This window comes from Protopterus annectens, chromosome 4.part1, assembly GCF_019279795.1.
Source record: "Protopterus annectens isolate FY-2018-M chromosome 4.part1, PAN1.0, whole genome shotgun sequence".
NCBI lineage: Eukaryota > Metazoa > Chordata > Ceratodontiformes > Protopteridae > Protopterus > Protopterus annectens.
The window spans coordinates 110041721-110068015 of NC_056734.1; the positions used below are offsets into that span (position 1 = coordinate 110041721).

At 47.4% G+C, this 26295-nt stretch overlaps 1 protein-coding gene across 1 annotated transcript in view; it reads left to right on the top strand.

The window, feature by feature from the left end:
• PARL (presenilin associated rhomboid like) overlaps positions 1-26295 on the top strand; it is a 1565180-nt gene that overhangs the window by 1356778 nt on the left and 182107 nt on the right. The window contains exon 9 of the mRNA XM_044070014.1: positions 25771-25868. Within this exon, the coding sequence (XP_043925949.1) occupies positions 25771-25868 (98 nt within the window). The remainder of the gene's footprint in view (positions 1-25770; positions 25869-26295) is intronic.

Below are 26295 nucleotides of genomic sequence, written 5' to 3' on the forward strand. Positions count from 1 at the left end.
CAATTCAGACATTCAGACCGTTTCTTCAACAGGGTTAATTGCTGATAAGGACGGACAACACCACAGTTATGTGGTACATCAACAAACAGGGAGGCACACATTCATACCCTCTATGCCGGATGGCAATGGACCTCTGGAATGTGGCCCTGAGTTTCAACATTCAGCTACAGGCAATATTTGTACCAGGAAAAGAAAATTTACTGGCAGATATCCTAAGCAGAACTACCACGGATGCCCACGAACGGATGCTGCATCCGGACATCTTCAAATCCATTACAAAGAAATGGGGGCTACCAGAAATAGACCTGTTCGCATCCCCACACAACCACCAATTGAGAAAATTCTGCACAAGGACATACCACCCACTTGCTTGGAAGGTGGACTCCCTGTCCTTCAGTTGGGAAAACCTAACAGCATATGCATTCCCACCTCTTCCTTTGATGCACAAAATGCTACTGAAGATCAAAGAAGATCACCCAAGGATCATACTGATAGCTCCAGACTGGCCGAGGCAGCATTGGTACCCGCTTCTGAGGAGTATGTCTCGAGCACACGCATGGCCTCTACCTCTAGTTCCTTTGCTGCTAACACAGAACAACTTCAAGATCCTGCATCCAAACTTGAAAACACTGCAGCTAGCTGCTTGGAATCTTACATAAAACAAAATAACCCAGATTTATCTCAGAGGGTTAAAGACATTATCCTGGAGGCTCACAGACCCTCCACAAGAAGACTTACTCAGCAAAATGGAAAAGATACCTCATTTGGAGTGCAGCAAAAGGAGAAAATGTAGCATTGGCAAACATAGCTAACATCCTGGAATATTTAGCAGAGCTTTTCCACAATGGCCTGTCTTACTCCTCCATCAAGATTCATGCCTCAGCAATTTCAGTAGAATATAACATGGATCCTCCAGTCTTCTCTCATCCTCTACTCAGGCAGTTTCTGAGAGGAATTAAAAATGTAAAGCCTCCTAGGAAGCCACCTTTGCCTACATGGGACCTGAACTTTGTGCTAGAAAAGTTAACACTTCCCCCCTTTGAACCAGCAGCAACAGCAGAACTACAATTCTTATCTTGGAAAACTGCTTTCCTGCTTGCAATCACTTCAGCAAGAAGGGTTTCTGAATTACAGGCATTAATGGCAGTACAACCCTTCCTTATCTTCCATCAGGATAGAGTGTCCTTGAGAACTAACCCTACTTTTATGCCAAAGGTGGTCTCCAGGGTATCATTGAACCAAGCAATCCACCTACCAGCATTCTTCCCCAACCCACAGAACAGGGGGGGAAGACTACTGCATACCTTGGATGTACACAGGCAATTGCGCTACTACATGGACAGAACCAAGAACAATAGAAAAACTGATCAGCTTCTGGTAGCATATGCAGCAGGAATGGATGGAAAAGCAATTTCAAAACAGAAAATCTCAAAATGGATAGGAAATTGCATTAAATTTTGTTATTCCTTTCATGGAAAGACAACTCCAGAAAACATCAGACCTCACTCCACAAGGGCTACAGCCACTACTACAGCTTTCTTACGAGGAGTGGCTACCAAAGACATTTTAGTGGCTGGTACTTGGAGCTCCGTGCATACATTTGCCAAGCATTATAATCTGCCCCTTATACTCCAGATCCCGAGCAGGTTTTGCCACTGCTGTTTTGCAAGGGATCTTAACTACACCATAATCTTCTTAGTGCCTCCTCCCCCAGTTTGGCTATGGTATTCTACCCATTTGTTAGGACTGCAGATGCATCCTTGAAGGACATAGTACAGATGTTATGTGATCCTATCTCGCCTACATTCTGAATGATGGGTTCGGAGCCGATCCCTCGGCTCCGACTCGGCACGCTTATGCCAAAGAGCGAAGTCTCTTATTGGCTGAGCTTACTATATCCCAGGATGCACCACTGCCAGTCCCCCAGATCTCGTTTGCCGCTTCCCTGCAAAGACGTGGTCTCGAGCTGGCTGGGCTGAGTAGCTTTTATTAACTACTTTTTCTGTCAGTTTTTTGCTCTTTTATATCACAAAAGCCGTTTTAACGGCTATCGCTGCCTTTGTGTACGTTTGAGTTGTGAAATTTGTTGTGTGTGATTGGGTTGAGTTTGTTTCGGGCCCCCCTTACAATCCAGGGCCTTTTCGGTCAACCTTTATAACTGAAGTTGTTAATGGTTTAAAGTTCCCGGTCATTACAGCTAAGGTTGTGTTTTACACTATTACTGTAAGCCTTGGGTTTTTTTGTCACAAGCGAATCTATAGTTATTAAATTTCCTGTCAGAAATTGTTTAACATCATGTCTCAAACCCCTAGGCCTTCGGGCTTTAAAAAATGTTCTAAATGTGCTTTTAAGATGTCTGTTACTGATGACCATCTACTTTGTGTATATTGTTTAGGGGCAAAGCACTTGCAGGAGTCATGCAGCGTATGTCACGCTTTTTCCTCAAGGGTCCTCCAGGAGAGGAAAAATAAATTGATTCTCAAGGGTTAATTAAACCCTCTTTGAAGAAGCCTTGTCTTCCTCTCCGGCTCCTGCCAAAAGAAAGGGCTTCGGTTCCGACCAGTCCGTCGGATCCGACTGCCAAGAGATCTAGGCAGGCCTCTCCTTCGCTCCAAAGACTTGGGCCGAGGTCGAACGTCTGCCTCGATGCCTCCAGTATCGACTCCTCGGCTTCGGAGCCGATGGCTGGGGCATCGAGAGGCGGGTCACCTTCGCCGGCTCCACTGCTCGGAGCCGACAAGGTCGCCGCTCAGACACTTCCTCCTCGGCCGGTCTACCTCGGCACCGATGGAATCTGGTGTGTGTGTTTCCTCGGCGCCGATTCTCATCGAGTCGCCGAGCCGGTCCCCTAGTCCCTTGGGGCCGAGGAGAGGTCTTCTCGAACCCGTTCTGTTTCCTCTCGGTCTTGAGAATGTCGGATTCTGATATAGACAGGGTGCTCCAAAGACTGTTCCAGTCCCCAGTCTTCCAAAAATTTGTTTCGGTTCCGACCCAGTTGGCTTCGGAGCCGATGACCATGACCCACCCCATTGCCATTCCTCCTCCGACTGCTTCGGCTCCGTCGGAGCAGGTGCTCTTGGAGCCGGTGGAGATCTCAGGGTCGGCTCCGACCCTTACTCCAACCTGGGCCCTCGGGTCCGAGTTTGGTACGCGGACTTCTTCGGCTGGACCCGAGGGTGATGTTTGGGACCTATGCTTTCGGTTCCGAGCCTCCCTCTCGGTGCTTGCTGCGGGACTTCCGTCTGCCATCATGGCTCGAGACCGGACACTCCCAGGATTCTGGGGTCCGGCTTTCAGGGCCATGAGGAGTGCCTGGCCAAATCCTCTTGCCATCTCTCCGGTTTTACCAGCACCTTCCCTGGGCGTGGAGACTGGGTCTTTGGCAGTTCCCTGTCCGTAGCCAGCGGAGCCCCGAGGCCTGAGGTTACCCCAGTGGGGTTCCCCTCCTCCTGAGGGTTCTTGAGTTGTCTTCAGAGGAACCCCAAGGAAGAGATCGTGCAAGAGGAAGCACGTGGACTCCCCGAGTCTATTACATCGACACTGATATGGATGATGCGGAGGGGTCCCCTAAGTCGCCCTCGGATGATGTCTCTTTGCAGACATCTTAGAGATCCTCAAACAACGAGGCGGCTGGATATCCAAACCCCCCTCTGCGGACGAATCAGTGCTCCTCAAGGCCTTTGGGGCTCAGCCCTCCGCCTCCTGGGTGTCTCCGCCCTTCGACGAGCTTCTGGATTTAGTTTGTCGAAGGGTGGGAACATCCGGATACCGTGGAACCAGTCCCTTCTCGTCCAAACAAATTTTTATCTGCTCCCCCCGAGAAGGAGTTCCTTACTAAAGGCGTGGCTGTAGATGCCATGGTGGTGGCATCTGCTACACAACAGGACGTGGCAGAGGCTTCAACGTCCATCCATCCTCCTAATAAGGAGTCTAGGAGTATGGATAGGTGCGGAAGCGCACCCTGACTTCAGCGGCCTTTACCTTAAGGTCACTGAAATATTTGACACATTATAACAGGCTTCTGAGGGATCTGGTCAAGGAGTTGTCAGATTCCTCTCGGGTAACCTACCTGAGCAGCTAGCCCAGTCCGTTAGCTCTCAGTTGGCTATCCTTCGTCAATTGCTAACTCGTCCATGAGGCTCATTTCCTATGCGGCCGAAGGCGGGTAGAGCGGCAGGCACAGGCGTGGCTCACGTGACAAGCCTGGCTCCGCTTGTGTCAGTTTCTTGGAGGCCTTCAAGTCTTCCTTCACGACGCTCCCTTTGATGGGTCCTCATTGTTTGGACCCAAGGTGAAAGACACCCTTACCTGCTGTGAGCAAGAGGGAAAAACGTTATCTGCCGTAGGGGCCCGTTATTCCACTCCCTTCGGCCTTACCCCAAGGCCAAAGGAGGGAAAATGTGGTTCGAAAATCTCGCAAGTTTTCTCCCAACAGCAGGAAGATTCCCGTCCAGAGGCAGAGGGCGGGAAATTTTTCAGGGAGACGCCGTCCCAGAGGCGGCAGAGGGCCCGCAATTCTGGAGACCGCGAGTCCTTTCGTGGCTCTTCAGCCTCCCACACGTCATGAGGGATTGCCCGGCTGTGCTGCTCGGAGCCAGTCGGGTGTCGTTGCCAAGCACCTAAAAGCCTGGGAGTCAATCACTCAGGACAGATGGGTGCTTCGGATCATTGCCGGAGGTTACACCATCCCATTCACATTCTCCCCCACCGTCCAAAAGAATCCCGGACCCACCACCCAGTCAAAGGGAAATGGCAGCCGCAGAAGCTTTAAAGCTGCTAGAAAAAGGAGTCATCCAACCGGTCCCCACAGACCAGATCGGATCAGGAAATTACTCCAGGTTCTTTTAGTGCCAAAAAAGACAGGGGGCCTGAGACCAATATTGGATCTCAGCAGACTGAACCAATCCGTCACGAAATCAAAATTCCGAATGGTCACGTTACAATCCATCCTCCCATTGTTGGAGAAGGATGTTTGGATGTGCTCCATAGACCTCAAGGACGCCTATTATCACATACCGATACATCAGGCGTCCAGAAGGTATCTGCGCTTCAGCCTGGGAGTCAGTCATTACCAATTTTGCGCTCTGCCCTTTGGTCTCACCACAGCCCCAGGGTGTTCACCAAGTGTTTGGCAGTAGTGACGGCTCACCTGAGAAGTCTTGGATTCCAAGTGTTTCCCTATCTGGACGACTGGCTCCTGACTGCCACCACCAGGCATCTACTAATGGACAACCTCAAAGCCACCATCTCCTGGGTGTTACCCTGGGGATTACATTCAATTGGTCAAAGTCTGTCTTGCTGCCCTCTCAGCATAAAGTTCATAGGAGCAGAGATAGACTCAAGATTGATCTGCGTCTTTCTTCCTGCGAAAGGATCCAAACTTTACAGGGCCAAGTTCAAGCTCTGATCTCGAGATCCAAAGCCCCAGCCAGGATGGTCCTACAGGTTCTAGGCTCAATGTCTGCCACGGTACTTTTAGTTCCTCTAGCAAGGTTACACATGAGGATTCTTCAGTGGCTCTTGTCAACTCAATGGTCCTTTCAGGATCTTCCCCTCAATCACCACATCATGATTACGGAAGTATGCATAAGGGACCTTCGCTGGTGGCTTCAAACATCCAACTTGGATCAGGGAAAACCCTTTGTTCTCCCCCCTCCAGTGGTTACCCTGACGACAGATGCCTCCCAGATAGGGTGGGGGCATTGTCTGGGCAGGCTAGTTCAGGGCTCCTGGCTTCCGGACGAGGCTCTTCTCCACATCAACGTGTTGGAAATGAGGGCTGTACTTCTATCCCTACAGGCCTTACACAAGTTTCTTCCTCAGGGCATCATCGCCATCCACACAGACAACATGTCGGTGGTTTGGTATCTGAACAAACAAGGAGGGACCAGATCGTATCCCCTTTGCAGAGAGGCCATGAGAGTGTGGGAATGGGCTGTAGCTACCAACCGCTTCTTGGTAGCGACCCACATCCCGGGAAAGTCAAATATATTGGCGGACAAATTAAGCAGGACGATTCTCTCTCCTCACGAATGGTCTCTAAACCGCACAGTAGCAGCCCAGGTTTTCAAGAGATGGGGGCCATGCTGCGACCTATTTGCAACTCCACAAAACACCAAGTGCCAAAGGTTCTTCTCCTTGATTCCACATCAGGAAGTACCAGCCATGGATGCTCTAGCACAACCTTGGCCAACGGGGCTACTTTATGCCTTTCCTCCAATACCACTCCTTCCCAAAGTTATTCAAAAAGCTTCTCAACTAGGGTCTTCAATGATTCTGATTGCCCCATACTGGCCTCGTCAGATATGGTTTCCTTACCTAAAAAAGCATGCAGTGGACGATCCGTGGACCTTAGACCTGATCCCGGATTTGCTAATCCATCAGTCGGGACATTGGCATCAGTCCCTTCAATCTCTGAAATTGACAGCTTGGCTCCTCCACTTCCAACCTTAGTTAGAAGTCACACACTAGACCCGGAAGTTGTTCACATTTTATCTTCGGCCCACAAACCCACCACTAACAGATTGTACCTCAGTAAGTGGAAGAGGTTTGCTATCTGGGCTCAACTCAAGGGCTTAGACCCTATCACTGCTCCTGTCCCAGAGGTTTTGAAATTCTTAACATCCTTGTTTAATCAGGGATCTTCTGTCTCAACTATTAAAGTCCAACTAGCTGCTATCTCGAAATTCCATGAATCCACGGATCCTCCGTTGATGAGCAGCAGACTATGCAAAACGTTCATTAAAGGTGCCAGTCTGTTAAGACCACCAGTTTTTCATCCTGCACCTCCGTGGGATCTTGATTTGGTGCTTCGTGCATTAACATCTCCCCCTTTTGAACCGGCTGCTACATGCGAATTAAAATATCTGTCTTGGAAAACGGCATTCTTAGTGGCTATTACCTCTGCAAGAAGAGTCTCAGAGCTTCAAGCCCTGTCTATTAAACCACCGTATTTGATTTTCCACAAAGATAGAGTATCACTCAGGCCTAATCCATCCTTTGTTCCAAAGGTCTGCTCTAGTTTCTGTCTTCAACAATCTCTAGAACTACCAGTTTTCTTTCCGAAATTCTCTAATGAAGCAGAATACACTCTCCATAAATTGGATGTTCACAGGCAATTACGTTTTTATTTAGACAGGACTCAGCAACCGTAAGTCAGACCAGTTGTTTGTGTCCTTCTCAGATAATAAATTGGGCCAAACCATCACGAAAGCTACAATCTCAAAATGGATCAGAGATTGCATAACTCAGGCCTATTCTTCTTGAATAAACATCTTACATCATCTATCAAAGCTCATTCTACCAGAGCTATGGCTACTTCTATAGCCTTTCATTCCAAGCTCGCTATATCGAGATTTGTGCTGCGGCTACTTGGTCCAACCCGCACACTTTCATTTCCCACTACAAATTGGATGTGGCATCTAAAGGGCGAGCATCATTTGGTTCCACGGTACTCAGGAGTGTTTTCCAGTGAGCCACCCAGGATTCAGGTGCTAGGACGCTGTCCCATCATTCAGAATGTAGGCGAGATAGGATCACATAACATCTTTTAGTTATGTACTCACCATAACTTCAGATGTTTGGGATCCATCTCGCCTACATTCCTGATACCCACCCGCCTTCCCCCTGCCTTGCAGATCAGAAGAGATGGAACGGTTTTGAGCTCCACTGTTTTTATCTTGTTTCATCTGACGATGTTATATAAGCAGGGTATGCATGTGTGCATGTATGCGGACAAACTAGATCTGGGGGACTGGCAGTGGTGCATCCTGGGATATAGTAAGCTCAGCCAATAAGAGACTTCGCTCTTTGGCATAAGCGTGCCGGGTCGGAGCCGAGGGATCGGCTCCGAACCCATCATTCAGAATGTAGGCGAGATGGATCCCAAACATCTGAAGTTATGGTGAGTACATAACTAAAAGTTTTGTACCTACCATAAATGTAGATGTCCGAGAGGTATGCATCTGCAGTCAGGATTACCCACCCTCCTTCCCCTCTGTGGTACTCCTAGGGTATTTGCCCATCTTGTAGCTAGCTGGGGGAATCTATTATGGTGTATTTGTTTGTATATATGTACATACATGTTTATTTTTGTTTGCTCTCTACTGTTTGGAATCATTTGCATTTATCCAAATTTAGCCTTCCTAGAGGGCACCTGGCATCTGGGGCAAGAAACACTGAGGAAAATGGCGTCGGCTGATGCCTTTATACCCAATTGACAGCAGCTATGACGTCGGGTGAAGTGCGACATCAGCCGAGGCCAGACCCAGACTTTGGAATCCGGCCGACCGAAGGGCTGCCTGAGGCAGGACAACCCATTTGTTAGGACTGCAGATGCATACCTCTCAGACATCTACATTTATGGTAGGTACAAAACTGTACTTTCCTTTTGTTGTGGTTTCATCATTATGAGCCATTTCACAGGGCTTTCACCAAGTCTGTGCTGGTAAGTTTTTTCCAGTAGCAATGAGTGATCTATCCATAGATTCAGGTGCTGTTCTTTTATCTGTAAGATAGAATGGCAACTTTTCCACAGGGTACTGAATTTGTGACACTGGATACCTGCAAGAGTGCTGGAGCCATTTGTAAAATCTTGCTTGGCTTGAGGTAATAGGTGCGAGTTAATATATGAAAGACTTAGTTAAATTTTACCCTTCCAGTATTTGGCAATAGGGACAAGATTAGTGGTAGGGTAAAAACCCTTTGGATACAGAGGAAAAGGTATTTGAGGTAGTGAGTGAATAATAGCATGCTTGAATGAGGAAGGTAATTTCCATATTTTAAAGATTCGAGTATATGGGAAAACTGTTTTGACTGCTAATAGAGTAGCCATCTAGAAGAAGATTGGACAGGGTGAAGAGGTTATAGAAAGGGTTCATGGTCCCTGGCTCATTCAAAAGGTCTTAGAAGCTATTTTAGAGGACATCTGTGAAATGGAAAGGGGGCTGTGACCAGTTAAGTGCTGTCTTTCATCTTTGATGAGCTGGTGGCATGTGCACTCCTGATACTTTTTCAAGACATAGTGATATTGTTAAGTGATCTGCCCTTGGTTCTTATGCTGTTTGTTTTTAGCTGTTGGGCAGATGTACAGATGGCTGTCTTAATTACTTTCTATAATAGATTTAGCCTTCTACTTAACACATGTTGGTTGCCTGTTTCAGATGCAAACCATTTTCTTTATTTTGTGCTTCTTAAGCAAAGGGTATCTTTGATAGTTTTCCTAATTGTGGATGTTCTGCTTCCAGGTTCACCAGCCATGATGCTTTGAGAGCATTAGTCAGTCCAGGATACTCAGTGTCTTTTGAGCCGTCTTAATTTTGCTAGGAAAAGTTTGTCCTGTACAACTGAGAGTAGGTGCAGGAGTTTCTCAAATGTTTTGTTCAAACTGCCATCACTATAATGTGTACTCTAGTCTATTCTATTGTGCTGTAAAAGTACAGCAATTTTCCTCCAGTCAGAAAAAAGGTTGCTATGTAACTTTAAATCTCACCTTTAGGCCTCCTGAAAGTTCAGAAGGACACCTGTGGAGACTGGTCACCTATGATATTAAGTAAAATATAGGTGCTTAGACATCTGCTTGTAGCAAAGTACATTTTCTTCACCAGCACAGCTTCTGGTTAGGTTGGGGTGCCATGACCACCATATATCCATTCACTGATAACATTTTCTAACTTACTTTAATAGATTTAATGGAGAACTTTGACCTGGGAGATCACCTTGTAGTGCTGTACCCATCATCATCAACCCCCCCTTTCCCCCCCATTATTCTACATGGGGTCAGGGTGTCATGTTAACGGTCCCCTCTCTCTCTCTCAATTCAGTGGTACACTACTGCCTTTTCTGACACACATGCTTAACTGTTGCAGATCTTCTTTCACACAATCCATCCACCTCTTTGCTGGACATCTGTGTTTCCTCTTAACTTCTTCCTGTCTGTTACAAATCTTCACCAGCTTGTTTTTTTGCTTTTCTGCACATGTTCGAACCACCATAATCTATTTGATCTTTTCTGCAATTGCAGCAACTTTGGCTTCTGCTGTTGTGTCCTCATTTTTTAGTCTGTCCAGCAGTCTGCATACTACACTCTTAAGCACTTCATTTCTCTCACCTCTAGCTTCCTAATCTGCTCTGCCTTTACTGCCCAGGTTTCTGTACCATACAGTAGTACTAGTCGTACCACTGTCTTGTACACCTTTCTTTTCAGCTTCTTTGGCATTCTTCTGTCACAGACTACACCTGTGATTCTATGCCAGGTGACTGCACCCCTTCTGACTCTAGCTGTGACCTCTTCATTCAGACTTCCCTTCTCTTCATCCACCCCTCCCAGACCCTTGAAGCTATTTACCTGTTCCAGTATCTTCCCTTTTATTGCAATTCTCGACTTGTTCTGATTTCCACAGTTTGCTGCCATTACTACTGTCTTATCTGTGCTTGGTTTCATCCCATGTGCCTTCAGTTTTGCATTCCATTCCCCTATCCTTTGCGGACATCATTGCTTAGAGTCTGCATGTGATGCCACATAATCTGCATACCGCATCTTTGTTGATCTGTCCCCTCCAGCCTGTTTGTTAATGTAATACATTACCAGTATGAACAGCAGTGAGCTCAGAGCTGAACCGTGGTGCACACCCACTCCCACTGGGAACCTCTGGGGCCGAACACTGTTCGAACTTGTCAGGTCCTTGTACATAGCCTGCATTAATTCTACCATTGTTTCTGGGACTTTGAACAACCACAGTACTGCCCAAATCGGCTTTCGTGGGACCTTGTCATATGCTGTCTTCAAGTCTAGGAATGCCCAGTTGGACTGTCTCACTGCAAACATCGGGTCAGTTGTGCTGCTTCCTGGTCTGAATCTGAACTGCTCATTTCCCATCTTACTTTCTACTACTCTATGTATCCATTTATCAATCACTGTCTCCAGAACTTTCATGCAGTGTGATAGGAGTTTGATACCTCTATGTTGCCCACAGTTGTGGATGCCCCCTTTATTCTTGTACACTGACAAAAGTATGCTTATTCTGGCACGAGTATGGTTATTGTACTCCTGACCTCACTAACTCAAAATGTTATCAGTAACCAAACCTTGTCCTGGTTTAAAAGCTTTTACAAACAATTTTTTTGCATTCATATTGGTAAATCTGCATTATCCACTGCCAGCCTCATTAAAGGGAGCACACCTCAAGGGCCTATCCATTCTGTTGTTCTTTTCTATATGGGTAAAGTTCTATCTTGCAGATGACCTGAGTCTGAATAATGGCTTTGCTACCTATAGAACCTGGCAGGGGAGGACGGGAGTGAGTGGCCGCTGCCTGCTTTGCCCATGCTGGGGTGAGAGAGTCAGCTGTGGTTTGCCACATGAGTGATGCCTAATGGGAGCACCAAGTGTCTGTCCTGTGAAGCCTGGATCTGTCAAGCCCTCACTGCAGTGTCCAATTGCACTGTGAGTCAAGGGTAACTCTGAGAGAGCACCTGTAGTGGAGGTCACAAGAGCTGCCACAAGGTGGGGGTGGTGGTGTTCATTCGGGTAGAGAGTAGACCTTCCTGTCAGACCAGCAGAGCTGTCCTGTTTCCTACTGCCCAACTCTCCCCACAAGACCATCTGCCAGACTAGCAGAGCTGTCCTGTTCCATACTGCCCAACTCTTCTCACAAGCAGATGAGCTTATTGGGGGATTCTTGGTCAGAATGAATGGGCAGTAGGACACTCACCTACCCATAAATTCCTAGCTCCCACCAACGTGGAGCAAATGGTCCAACTTGGGTGCAGGTAGAGGAGTTGTTATGTTCAGTCCTGCACAAAAAAAAAAAAAAAAAAAACACAGTTTGACACATTCAGTAGTAGTTTGCACTATAGAGTCAACCTCTGACACATTATTAAAAAAAAAAGAAAAAAAAAGAAAAAAGCTTGAAGAAGGCTTAAACTACTATCATGTTAAGTTGTCAATCTCGCCTTCATTCTTGATGGATGGGTTCGGAGCCGATCCTCGGCTCCGACTTGGCACTTGCTAAGCTCGAGAGTCACTTTTACCAGCTCGAGGCAGCCCCATATCCCATGATGCAAGGCGGTAATTACCCAGATCTCGTTTGCCGCTTCGCTAATGAGGTCATCTTTTTTACCAGCTCCTGGTAAGTGATTTTATATTGTTATTTGTGAGGAAATTTAGATCCAATTCCCTAAATTTTTATTCTTTATAGTATTTTTAGTGAATCCTTATTCACTTAGCTCCATACCCTTTCTCCTCAACCCCTTTTCTTAAGTTTCTAGTGTTTTGGGCCTTAGGCTTTACCCTCCCTTACAGTTCCTGTCAGGATTTTCCTAGGTGTGGGTGTTGTGTTGTGTATTACAGCTGTGTCTTACACTTCTAAGTTTGTTTATTAGTGTCTTTCGGTCTGTGTGTGTGTGTGTGTGTGTGTATTTAGGACTCAGACATGTCCAAAGATACTAGGGTCTCAGGTTTCAAGAAGTGTGACTCTGTCAGAAGATGTCTCTGACAGACGGTCACACTTCTTGTATTTATTGCCTGGGACCCCTACACCTGCAGGACTCCTGTGCTATCTGTCATTCCTTTAGCCAGAGAGCCCTGCAGGAACGTAGAAATAAATTGATCCTCAGGGATCTCCTTAAGCCTGAGAGCCCCCCGGCCAAGGTCGGCTCCGGGAAGCCCTCTAAGCCTTCCAAGACCCAGGCTTCGGTGTCCAAGTCTGTGGTCTTGGTTCCGACTCCGCTGGAGTCGACATCGGCTCCGTCCGGAGCCGATCCTTCCTTAGTGGAAGCTTCAGTATCGGCGCCGTTCGGCTCCGATACCCTGGCTTCGGCACCTGTGTTGGCTCCGGCTGGAGCCGACACCCTAGCGTCAAAGCATGTCTCGGCTCTGGCTGGAGCCGAGATATCTTTGTCTCCACTCGGAGCCGACAAGTCATCGGCTCCGCCTGGAGCCGAGGTTTCTTCGGCTCCGATGGCTCCTTCCAAAAAGAGGTCTAGATCTCCTTCTTTGGAATCTATACGCTCGGCTCCAGCCTCTCCCCTGCTTTCGGAGCGGAGCCATCGGAGCCGATCATCGAGGTCTTCCAGGCTATCAGACCATGATTTAGAGAGAGTGGTGAGTAGGCTATTAAAATCACAGGCACTAGCCCAAATGCTCCAAAGCCCGTCTCAACAGACGACCGCTATTCTACACCCTCCTGAAATTCCTCCTTCGACTCTCCTACAGAGTTCGGAGCCAGAGATTATTGGTACCGTGACTGTTGCTGCTTCGGAGCCGATACCACACCTTTCGGCTCCGTCGTCCTCGACTCCTATCTCCTCCTTGAGACCTTCCTTGGAGGGATCTGGGCGTCGGGCTTCCCTGGTCGGCTCCGAGGGGGCGAGTGGCATCGGACCCTTGTCCGACCCCGTTCTCCCTCTCGGAGCTTCGGCCTTGGTGAGCTCGGCCCCGACATCTACTTCGGAGCCTTCCGTTTTGGTGGGACCAGGGATCCCTGTTTCTTCGGAGCGGGATCTCTCGGCCCTCCCTGGGAGGGGAGCCTTCGAGGTGATGAGGAGTGTGCTAGCCCCTGAGCTCAGTCAGCAGTCGGTTCCTTTAGCTCCTCCCTCTACAGTGCCTGTAGATACCTCTTCCTGCTCTCTTGCTCCCGGACCCAGAGATCCATCGCCCCAGGTCTCCCCATTGGGAGGAACTTCCTTTTCCAAGGTTTCTCCTGATCCTTCAGGTGAACCCCCGCGCAAGAGGACCTGCAAGAGGAAGCACTTAGACTCCCCTGAGTCTACAACATCGGATACCGATTTGGATGAGTCGGAGGGGTCCCCAAGATCCCCCTCTGAGGATGTCTCCTTTTCAGACATCCTTGAGCTCCTGAAACAGAGGGGGAACTGGCCCTCCATTAACCCCTCCGATGATGAATCGGTATACCTGGAGGCTTTTGGATCTCGACCCTCCACCTCCTGGGTGTCTCCGCCTTTCGACCCTCTCATGGAGGTCATAGCTCGAAAGGTGTGGGCATCTCCTGATTCGGTGGAACCAGTCCCCAGGAGACCTTCAAAATTTATTACGGCCCCCGCTGAAAAGCAGTTTCTTACTAAAGCTGTCCCGGTTGATGTCATGGTGGTGGCGGCCGCCACCAAGAAGGAACTTGCAGATCCTTCCGTACCAGTCCATCCTCCTAACAAGGAGTCTAGGACCATGGACAGGTATGGTAAGTGGATGTTTTCCTCAGCGACCTTTGCTATCGTTAAGCTGAATTATTTATGTCACTTCACCAGACTTCAAAGGGACATCCTTAAATAATTAGGTGAAGTAGTACAGGATCCTTCAGCAGCAGGAGCTCAGGAAAAGATTGCTTCTCAGCTGGGAATCCTTAATTCCATAACCAACTCCTCCATGCGGCTCATTTCTTATGCAGCCGATGGGGCGAGTAGAGCTGCAGGCACAGGAGTGGCTCTCTAGACGTCAGTCCTGGATGCAGCTCTGTAATTTTGCAGACCCCTTTAAGGCGTCCTTCACAAACTCTCCCTTTGATGGGTCAGCATTGTTTGGCCCTCAGGTGAAGGACACTTTGACCAGGTGTGAGCAAGACGGCAAGACTCTTTCTGCCGTAGGAGTCCGTTTCTCCACCCCTTCTAGGCCTTATCCCAAAGGTCAGAAGGGGGGAAAGATGTGGTTCCGAAAATCTCAGGGAGTCACGCCGGACGCACGTGGTCAGTTTACCCCCAGAGGCAGAGGGGGTAATAACAATAGATGCCGCCCTAGGGGCAGAGGGGGTCCGCAGAACCAGGGCAGTAGAGAGCCTCTCTCTGACAAGCCCTTCCAGCATCCCTGAGGTGTTGCCCGACTGTCCACCCTTGGAGGCAGTCGGGGGGAGATTGTCGCTGTACCCAGAAGCCTGGTTTTCCCTCTCTCAAGACAGATGGGTACAGTCGATCATATCCGAGGGTTACAAGATTCCTTTCGAGGAAAGCCCCTTCCCTCTGAAAAGTTCCCTTCCAGACGTTCCACCTGGTCTAAGGGAAATTGCAAAACTAGAGGTTTCAAAGCTTCAAGAAAAAAGGGCCATCCAGCCAGTTCCAACAGACCATTTAGAGTCCGGAATCTACTCAAGGTTCTTTTTGGTTCCCAAAAAGATGGGAGACTGGAGACAAATGTTAGACCTCAGCAGGCTCAACAAGTCTGTCAAAAAGACGAGATTTCGGATGGTCACACTTCAATCGATTTTGCCCTTTCTGGGCAAAGACAACTGGATGTGCTCCATAGACCTTCAGGATGCGTACTATCACATAAAAATCCACAGACGCTCCAGAAGGTTTCTCCGCTTTCGGCTGGGGACCAGTCATTTTCAATTCAGAGCCCTGCCCTTTGGTCTCACTACAGCCCCCAGAGTGTTCACCAAATGCATGGTGTTTCCGTATCTCAACGACTGGCTCCTCTCAGCCACCACCAGGCATCAACTTCTCCAAGCCAGAGATTACACCCTACGTCTCTGCAGTCAGTTGGGAATTTCGGTAAACTTCAAAAAGTCCTCCTTATCGCCCTGCCAATCTATTACCTTTATAGGCGCAAATCTAGACACTACTCGGATGTCAGCAAACCTAACAAGTCAGAGAATCCTAGATATCCAAAACCACATTCGGATCATCCTTGCCAGCAAAAGGGTACAAGCCAGGTTGGTCCTGAAAGTGTTGGGCCTCATGGCGGCTGCCATCACACTTCTTCCGCTGGCCCGTTTTTACATGCGTCTCCTACAATGGATGTTGTTCACACAATGGTCCTTCCAGCAGCTTCCCATGCGTCACAAGATCCTGGTGACACAGACCTTCAAGAACCATCTATCCTGGTGGATTTCCTCTCCTCTAGTCCATCAGGGCAAACCATTTGTTCCCCCGGCCCCAGTAGCCACGGTCACTTCGGATGCCTCCCTGATCGGGTGGGGGGGGCATTATCAGGGCAGGATGGTTCATGGCAAGTGGCAACCGTTCGAATACCACCTGCACATAAATGTCCTAGAGATGAGAGCAGTGCTTTTAACGTTGCAAGCCCTCAACGACTTTCTTCCCTTGGGAACTATTGCAGTTCACACAGACAACATGTCCGTGGTGTGGTACATCAACAAGCAGGGCGGAACCAAGTCCTATCCCTTGTGTCGAGAGGCTCTCAGACTTTGGCAATGGGCGATCTCCTCTCATCGGTGTCTGGTAGCAACGCCTATCCCTGGGAAAACCAACATAATAGCGGGCAGATTGAGCAGAGCTATACTCATGCCTCACGAGTGGTCTCTCAAGCAATCCATAGTGGAGGAGATTTTTCAGAAGTGGGGCCGCCCATGCTGCGATCTTTTTGCTAACTCCTCAAAACAGCAAATGCCCAGACTTCTTCTCTCTCTTCCCACTTCCGGGCCATCCCCCCAGAGACGCTCTTACCCAAGATTGGCCCCGGGGACACCTTTATGCTTTTCGTCCCTTTCCATTGATACCACGGGTACTCCAGAAAGCTACCGTTTTGAGAGCCAAAATGATTCTCATTGCCCCCTACTGGCCTCGACAAATTTGGTTCCCGTTCCTTCATCGCCATCTCTTGGTGCAGCCTTGGCACCTGGACCCAGCTCCAGATCTTCTGACCCACCAGTCGGGTCAACTGCACCGGTCCGTTCCTTCCCTCAACCTCACAGCTTGGTTGCTCACTTCCTTCCTTAGCCAGGCTTCCTATGATCTCTAACCCCGTTAGAGACATCATAGTAGCTTCTCTTAAGTCCTCTACCAGGAGGATTTACTCCAGCAAGTGGAAACACTTCTCCCTTTGGGCAAAATCTAAGAACATAGATCCCTTTACTGCCCCTATTCAGTCAGTCTTGGATTTTCTAGCGGAAATTTTTCACTCAGGTTCTTCGTCTTCCACAGTCAAAGTTCAGTTGGCAGCAATCTCGAACTTTCATGTCGGGTTTGCAGACCACAACATTATGTCCCACAAACTTTGTAAAGCCTTTCTTAAAGGAGTGTTTCTTCTTAAGCCCCCTGTTAGGGATCCTCCTCCACAGTGGGACCTAAATTTAGTGCTGACATCCTTGATACTCCCCCCTTTCGAGCCGGCTGCTTCATGTTCATTAAAGTTTCTTTCTTGGAAGACACTTTTTCTTGTCGCCATTACCTCGTCTAGAAGAGTGTCTGAACTTCATGCCCTCTCTGTTCGTCCCCCTTATTTGGTCTTCCACAAGGACAGAGTATCCTTGAGAACCAATCCATCCTTTTTGCCCAAGGTTGCTTCTAAGACAAATTTAAACCAATCCATTGATCTTCCTGTATTTTTTCCAAATTATTCTAACAGGGCGGAACAAAAATTACATTACCTAGATGTTCACCGCCAACTCAGATATTATTTGGACAGAACGAAGCAATTTAGGAAGTCTGATCAGCTCTTCCTTTCTTATGCTGAAAATAAAAAAGGTCTCCCTGTTTCTAAAGTGACCTTATCCAGATGGCTATGTTCCACCATTTCTGACATTTATCCGCTTAGGGGCAAACAACTGAGCTCAAAACCTAAAGCACATTCCACAAGAGGTCTAGCCACTTCTACAGCCTTTCAGGCTAGGCTACCCTTAGATACTATTTGTGCAGGAGCCACTTGGGCCACTCCTCTTACCTTCGTTTCTCATTACAAATTGGATTTGGCCTCCAGGGACAGGGCAAGCTTTGGTTCCACAGTTCTCAAGAGTCTGTTCCATTGAGCCACCCAGGATAGAGGTGCTAGGGACGCGGTCCCATCCAGCAAGAATGAAGGCGAGATTGACAACTTAACATTTAGAAGTTATGTACCTACCATAACGTTCCATGTTAGTTGTCTTCTCTCGCCTTCTTTCTTGTGTCCCTCCCTCCTGTCCCCCTAGCCTGGACAGACCTTGATCTCCCTTTTTCTCTGAAAGATTCTTCTTCCTTGGACACCAGTTAGTTCTTGGCCTTGATTACCTGGTTTCCCTTTACAGCCTTTTTAGGTTAGTTGTTCCTCTTTCCTTAGTGGAAAGTTTTTTGTAGGTAGTTTTTTTCCTCTAGATACCAAACGAGATCTGGGTAATTACCGCCTTGCATCATGGGATATGGGGCTGCCTCGAGCTGGTAAAAGTGACTCTCGAGCTTAGCAAGTGCCGATCCTCGGCTCCGAACCCATCCAGCAAGAAAGAAGGCGAGAGAAGACAACTAACATGGAACGTTATGGTAGGTACATAACTTCTAATTTCTGGTTGGTGAACAGAAAACTAATTTTAAACACGCACAAACATCTAAGAGAGTGACTTTTCGAGCATAATAAAAGCTCTTTCATCCCACCTGAATGGAATACACTCTGTAATGACCAAACTCTTCCACTTTGAAATCACCAAACATTTCCTATGTCTAGGTTTTTGGTTTGATCAGTACCTCAACTTCTAATGCTTTAAGGTACAAAGTCACTTTCCAACTGTTTTGGAAAAAGAAAATGTCACTGTCTCTCACCGGAAGGCAAGTTGGTGATTGTTAAAGGAGTACTTCTCACCCAGCTAGAATGTAGGCTGCCTTAATTGCTGCTGCATCCTGAAAGACCTAGTATCCCTGCGGTGAGTTCTAACAGTGTTTGCTGGATCATTACTCTTGCCTCAAAGCAAAGCACTACTGTCTAGTACTGGCAAAAGTGAAATGGTATCTGAATTTTGTCGGTGACATGAAGATAATCCTTTTCACTGCTCAAGGAGTAAGTTGGATTTTCTGCAGCTGATGCTTGGTAGGAGAAAGAGATTGAGTGGGCTTAATCTCCTTGTGGAACTGATGAATACCCATCATGATCCAGTAGGGGTCATCCAGCTTTTCATTGTCTGACACTTAATAGTAGGTTGGCTGGGACCTTCTCTCCAATGGTGTGAGGATTGTTTGAGGCCTAGTCTCTTCCAGTTATGGTGTAGCAGCTGTAGGGAGTAGTGTAGTAGCTGGAGTGTGTAGGGAGGCATGGATCCTCCCTGGTTAAGAGCAGCTGGATCCCAGTCTGGTATTTGTTCTGTACAGAATATGAGCTGTGGGAGAGAGACAGTTCTGTCTCCTGCCTTAAGGGTGTGTCTCAGTTTCTTAGGGAACATTTCTACCATCCTGTTTGTTTAGCCTTTCTACTACCAATCCTGATTGCAGGATGCAGCCCTAGAGTCATCCAGCCCCAAATGAGGGAGGGACTAGATGGAACTGAGGCTTCTTTTTGTGACGTCCCCTCAGCCTAAGTAACAGTTCGCGTCTGGCCAGGATTCCAAAGATTTTCAGTCCCTCTAGGTGCATTGGGAAATTTGACGTGGCAGCAAGAACATGTCTATAAAAGTGGCACCTGCATGCACCAGCCCTTAGAACATTTCAGCCACCAGTCATATGCCAGGTGCTCATGCTTCTCGCGGACGTCAGATCAAGAAAAAATCAGTTAATTACCCCGTTGGGGATCCTTTCAATCCTGCTGTTATTTCTTGTAGTCTGTTCATGTCATCCGGAAAGGGCAAGTGTAAGTGTGGTTGGCAGATTCCCCACAAAGACCCCCACGATCAGAGTCTCTCTTGTTTAGGTAGGGAACACGACCGCGAGAACTGCTCCATTTGTCAATCATTCGTCCCCAAGACCTTGCATCACCGTTTACAGGCCTTACATCTGTACTTAAACAGCAGTTAAAACAAATAGCATTAGGGATGGAGGCCACATCTGATGGCCCATCTGAACTGCCCAAGAAGAGGGCCAAGACCTTGTGGCCTACTTCATCAGCTGCGCCTCTACCAGACATTCCTCAGTCTGTGGCCGACATCGGCATCTGCCACTGTTGGTAAAGCGGGTACCTCTGAGGAAACAGCACAATCTCGAGCTGACAGCACGTCCATAGAGGCCACACCAGCATCTACCTTAGACTCGGGGTGGGGGGGCAGCATTTTCTCTGAGTACGTCAGATTCCACCGCCAGCTAGGCCTCTTTAAAAAAACAAACAAAAAATTTATCTCCAAGTTCTGAAAGCATGCCCGATTGGCAGGCCTTCGGCCAGAGTTGTTTTAATGCCTTTATGGCCCTTAGGCCTACTGCCATAGAAAACCCCTGGCACTGCTCCTCCCCTCCTAAGTCCTAGACCTCTTATTTCTGAAAGGAGGGTAGAACAACTAGAACACGAGGAGATGTCTGATTCCTCAGAGGATTTCCTCTCTTACTTCTCTCAGATCTGTCCCCCTGGATATGAATCTCCAGAGGAAGCCTCTATTAAACCTGACTCCCCTGTGGAGGATATAACCTTTGGGGAAATGACCAACGAGATGAAAGACTACTTTAAGTGTGAAGACTCAGATTTGACTGAAGTACAGAGGTTTTTACGACCTGATACAGATGAACTCCCCCAGTCTTTCTGCTATCCCTCCAAATCAGCTGGCCTTCCGGGATGCTTTTGCCTCTGCTTCCATCAACCCTGACTCCCAACCTCCAGCCCCACGGAGAGCCGATAGACTCTAGATAAGTCGCTGAGACAGAAATTTCTGATTAAGTGCTCTCCGTCTGATCCAGCCACTATCTCCATTCCTACTGATAGAGCTTCCAAGCTTCTCCCTACCACTACCATTCTTCCAGCTGACAAGGACTGCAAGACATTGGAAAGGTTGGGAAAGAAAATGTGCACTTCTGCTACGCTGTCATTCAGAGTCACTAAGTACCAAACTGACATGACCAAGTGTTCCTTAGCACTGCTGGACAAAGCCACTAAGGAATTAGCTGACTTCCCAGACTGTGCAGCCAAAGCTTCCTTGACCTTCCTGCTAGCCCTCAACTCCCAGGTGAATAGGCACTCCTTAAGATGCAGCTATGATGCAGCTGAAGCCTCAGCTAGGTAAGCTGCATCAGCTTCTGCACTAAGAAGAATACTCATGGCTACACCTTCAGCCCCTCCCTGATGACTTCAAGGCCAAACTTATTGATGCATCCTTGGATCACTCTGTCCTGTTTGGTGAAAAAGTGGCTGACCTTTTTAAATCCCTGCAACAAAAAGGCAAAGAATTACAGGACCTAAAACACCTGCTAGTCTCGCCCATCCCTAAGTTCCATAGGAATTACCCGGCTAAGACTCATTTCATCAGGAAAACCTCTAGGCCTATGGCTCCCTCCAGGTCTAGGAGACCCCCTAGAAGATAGCCCTCTCCGGCTAGAGCTTCTACTTCCTCCAGCCAAAGACCTCCCTTTCCAGATAGGGCAGGTACTGTCTGACTGCTTGACAAGCTTCCACCCCACCCCTCCCTCATTCCTTCCCCTGTCCGCACGTCCCTCTCACTGAACCCTGCGTGGTCACTCATTACTTCAGACAAGTGAGTTCTGTCCATCATACAGAATGGTTACTTTATAAACTGGATCACCCCCCCAACAAGGCTGGGCATACCTCAGCCACCCACCAGTCCGTTACCCTTCCTACGACAGGTACTGCAAACCCTACTAATACAAGACACTATAGAACCAGTGCCTACAGAATCAAAAAGAAAAGGATTCTACTCCAGAATCTTTCTGGTGCCCAGAAAGGATGGGCCATGGAGGTCCGTACTAGACATCTCTCGTTCAACCCCTTCTTAAAAGTTCTTACCTTCAGGATGCTCACTCTCCCTGTCCTCTTTCCCCTCCTCCTACCTCAGGGATTCATGGCAACCCTGGACATAAAGGATGAATACCTTCACATACCTATAAAGCCCACCTTAAGGAAATACCTCAGATTTCTGGCAGCCTCATCTCATTTTCAGTTCTGTGCCTTGTCCTTTGGGCTTTCCATTGCTTCCAGGGTATTCACAAAATGTCTTGCTCCAGTCATCGCTTACTGCAGGACAAAGGACATCCAGCTATTCCCCTACCTAGATGACGACCTGATTCAGGCAGAAGATCAGAATATACCCAGGCCCTTCTGTTTCTCCTGCAGTCTCTAGGATTTCTAATAAATTTCCCAAAATCCCACCTGGAAGCCTGTACAGGATATTGTCTTCCTGGGTTGCAGAATCCTTCCAAACAGACCTTTTAAAGGCCTTCTTTACCACAAGAGAAGGTGGTGTCCTGACACACCACCTACTTGTTGCCCTTCAAGCATCAGAACTGACAGCAAGGCGATTTTCTGGGTTACATGGCAACCACCATACCCATGTTGTCCTTAGCAAGACTGCACATGAGGAAACTACAGTGGAATCTTCGGTCAGTGTTTAGTCAGCACTCCCATCCCCCTCCTTCCCTGCTTGAAACAGGAATTGTGATGGTGGGTGGCTCAGGTGGCCCTGAACCCAGGCCTCCCTCTACAAACATCCACACCCTCCCAGATTATGCACACGGATGCTTCATATCTGGGATGGGGAGCAATTCTCAGACAAAGAAAAGTGCAAGTTTTGTGGACAGACAAACTAGACCACATAAACGTCAGAGAAATGAGAGCAATCCTCGTTGCTCTACAAGCCGCCTAACCCTATCTAGAGCAAGGCGCCCTCAAGATATTCACGGACAACACCACATTCCTTTGATATCTCAACAAACTGGGAGGGATGAAGTCATTACCTTCTATGCAGGCTAGCTCTGCAGGTGTGGGAACTGGAGACGTCACAGAGAATTACCCTAAAGGCAGCCTACAACTCCCAGACAGATTACCCAAGCAGAACCGTATCAAACAACCATGAATGCATGCTTCAAAGAGATGTTTTCCTGAATCTGATCCACAAGTGGGGTATACCTCAAATAGACCTGTTCGCCTCTTCCATAAACGGCCAGCTTCCTGGTTACTGCACCAGGACACACGACCCCAAGGCCCTGATGACAGATGCCTTCTCAATGTCCTGGAAGGGGAAATTTCTGTATGCATTCCCCCCTTCCCCTTGGTTCAAAAGGTGCTGCTGAAAAATCTTCCTGGGGACTCCCTACTGGCAAAGACAGCACTGCTTCCCCCTTCTCCTTCATTTGTCCAAGGACAATCACCACAAGTTACCCCCCTCCCCCAGTGGACCTGCTCACGCAGCACAAGGGGACTCAGATACACCCACAGTGGCAATCCCTGCACCTCACCCTGTGGCCGATAGGATTCCGATCCCCTACAGACACCTGAACAATGAGGACATGCTCAATGTCCTGCAGGAGGCCAGGAAACCCAACACAAGAAAATCCTCTCTCTCAAAGTGGAAAACGTTTTCTGTTTGGTGTCACAAAAGACAGTTGGACCCGCTGGAAAGCGACATTCCTCTTATCGTGTCATACCAGTGTGAAGTAATGCAGACAGGGCTGGCCAACTCATCTTTAGAAGCACATTTGTCTGCAATCTCTACCTGTCTTCCTGTGGATCCACCCCTTCCATCCATACTCCCTGTTAAACTTTTCCTCAAAGGGGTATTACACTTGAGACCACTCAGGAAACCGTCCCCTCCTCCCTGTGACCTTAACTATGTATTAGAAAAACTCACTTTAGTCCCCTTTGAGCCAGCAGACAAAGATCCCAAAAAATTTTGCACGTGGAAAACATTTTATTGGTAGCTCTGACCTCTGCCAGAAGGGTCTCGGAGCTGCAAGCTCTTAAGGCTAAACCACCCTTTTTAGCCTTCCACCTAGACAGGGCGACTCTCAGGATGAACCTGGCATTCACACCCAAAGTAGTGAATGACCTATCCTTGAACCAGGCCATCCATCTACCTTTCTCCCAACTTGCAGGGGAAGAGTGAGAGTGTACTTCATTCCCCAGACGTCCACAGGCAACTTAGGTTTTATCTACATAAAACCAAACCTATTAGGAAATCAGACCAACTGTTTGTCTCCTTCCACCCAGAGCCCTGGGGAAAGCTGTGACCACACAGACCATTTTGGCCTGGATCTCCATGGCCATTTCTTTCTGCTACCCACACCATGGAAAGACCTTGGAGGGCAATGTCAAAGCCCACTCAACCAGAGCAATGGCCTCTTCTGTAGCCTTCTTTAAGGGGCTAGACACCAACACCATACTTGAGGCAGCTACTTGGTCCTCTGTGCACACCTTCACCAAGCACTTACAAGCTGGACCATATCTCCAGAGCCAGGGTGAGGTTTGCCAGGGCTATCCTACGCAGATTCCTGGAAACATCATCTAGGCCACCACCCAATCCTCAGTGAGCTTTGGCACTCACCCACATGTAGAATGCTGCAACACTGGAATAGAAGAACATAGGAAAGTTGTGTAAAATCTTTACCATAACCATAGATGTCCTTCTCTTCCATGTTGCAGTATTCCTTCCCTCCCTCCGTCCCCTCTTATCAGACTACACTTGCTCTCCTGGGTGACACTGGACAGACTATGCCAGGACTAGCTCCGACTGGGGCTTCTTATGTTCTGAGGGCTGGTACATGCAGACATCACTTTTATGGCCCACTTTCCTGCTGCCACATCAGACGTCCGATGCACCTAGAGGGACTGAAAATCTTTGGAATCCTGGCCTGGCGAACTGGAGAGGAAGAAGGGTAAATGTAGAATACTGCAACATGGAGGAGAAGGACATCTATGGTTATGGTAAAATTTTACACAACGTTCCTTTTTTTATTCAATTAAATTTAAGAATGTTGCGGCTAGTAAAATTGGAACAATATATATGTTAGGGGGTTGTTGATAAAGGTGAGGATAGTATTCATAGCTGAGGGGAGGGTTTGAATGTCTGGTATGAAGATCTTGTGTCTTCTGCAGTTACCAATCTCTGCCACTCCAGCAGTGTTGTCTTCAATGATTGTGGTTCCTACTTATCTACTTTATAAGACCTCAGTAGATGTAGTTGGGGCGTATTTTTACATTGCCCCCCCCCCCCCTTTGGTCCTTTCATACTAGAAAGTGGTAGTCATGGATAGAAATTGACCTGGATTACTCCGGTCTGAACTCAGATCATGTAGGATTATTAATTGTTGAACAAACAAACCCTTGACCAGCGGCTGCACCTTCAGGATGTCCTGCTCTAACATTGAGGTCGTAAACCCTTTCATCGATGGGGACTCTTAGAAAGGATTGTGCTGTTATCCCTGGGGTAACTTGGTTCATTGATCAGTTGCCTGGATCAGGTGTGTTAGATGTTCTAGTTTAGGAAGAGTCTTTCTGTAAATGGGTAAATCCCTTCATTGCATGGATTTTTTATGTTTTCAGTGGTTACTCCAACTGAAAACATTACATGTTAGGTTACTTGAGGTGTTAGTCTGTATTGGTGCTCAACATTAGAGTTTAAAGCTAAAGAAGGTCTTCTCGTCTTATGGTGGAATGCCTGCTTTTGAATGGCCAGATAACTTCACTGATTAGATGGAGGAGACAGAGGAACCTTAGTCTTGCCATTCATACAGGTCCTTGATTAGAGAACAAGTGATTACACTACCTTTGCACGGTCAAAATACCACAGCCATTAATCAAAGTGTCGCAGTGCAGGCAGTACCTCTTATTTTTATCTAACAAGAGAAGATATTTTTGTTAAACAGGTGAGGTTCATGTTTGCAGAATTCCTTCTTGCTCTTTTGATCTTTCCAGTCACACACCGGTGTAGAGTTTATGATTTGTGTAGTGTTTTCTTATTTATGATTGGTTATTACACTTGTTTCTCTGTCAATAATTGTCATTAGAATGTCTGTTCTGCCTAACACGCATGTGTGGAGAAAATTGTATTTTCTTGTTAACTTATTCTACCATTTTTGCACTTATACTATAAGTTAACTCGATAAATAAGATGGATTGTGATTTGGTGAGTACAAAAAATTTAAAAAAATGTGGTTGAGAGTGAAATGTGTTAACTTTTGCTTTAATTTTTTGTATAGGCTCTTAAGGCTATTATCGCTTTGGACACTGCTGGCCTTGTACTTGGCTGGAGATTTTTTGACCATGCAGCACACCTTGGAGGAGCAGCCTTTGGAATGTAAGTCTGTCTTTACAATACTTTGTCCGTGTACAAATCCAGACTAATCTCATACTATATCCCAAATACCCTCTCTTAAGACCTAATTCCTGCTCTGTCTGTGTCTTTTTAGATCAAGGCCTATCCTTGGCAAAAACATATCGTATCCTGATAGAGATAATTTAAACTGCCTAGTTAAATTCTTCTGCATATAATTCTAAAGCATCCTACCTGCAGGCAACAAGTATTGTTTAAACTGTGTGCATTGCTGAACTGTTGAAACTTGAAGTATGTATTTGTTTAACATTAACTTTCTAGTTACTAATGAGGTCTTGTACATAGTCTAAAATATCTTATCTAATGCTTGTAACATTTTTTTGTATAAACTGTGAAGATTCCTGAACTTTGTAGTATTTAACTGTATAACAACTAGTACCTGTATGTTAGT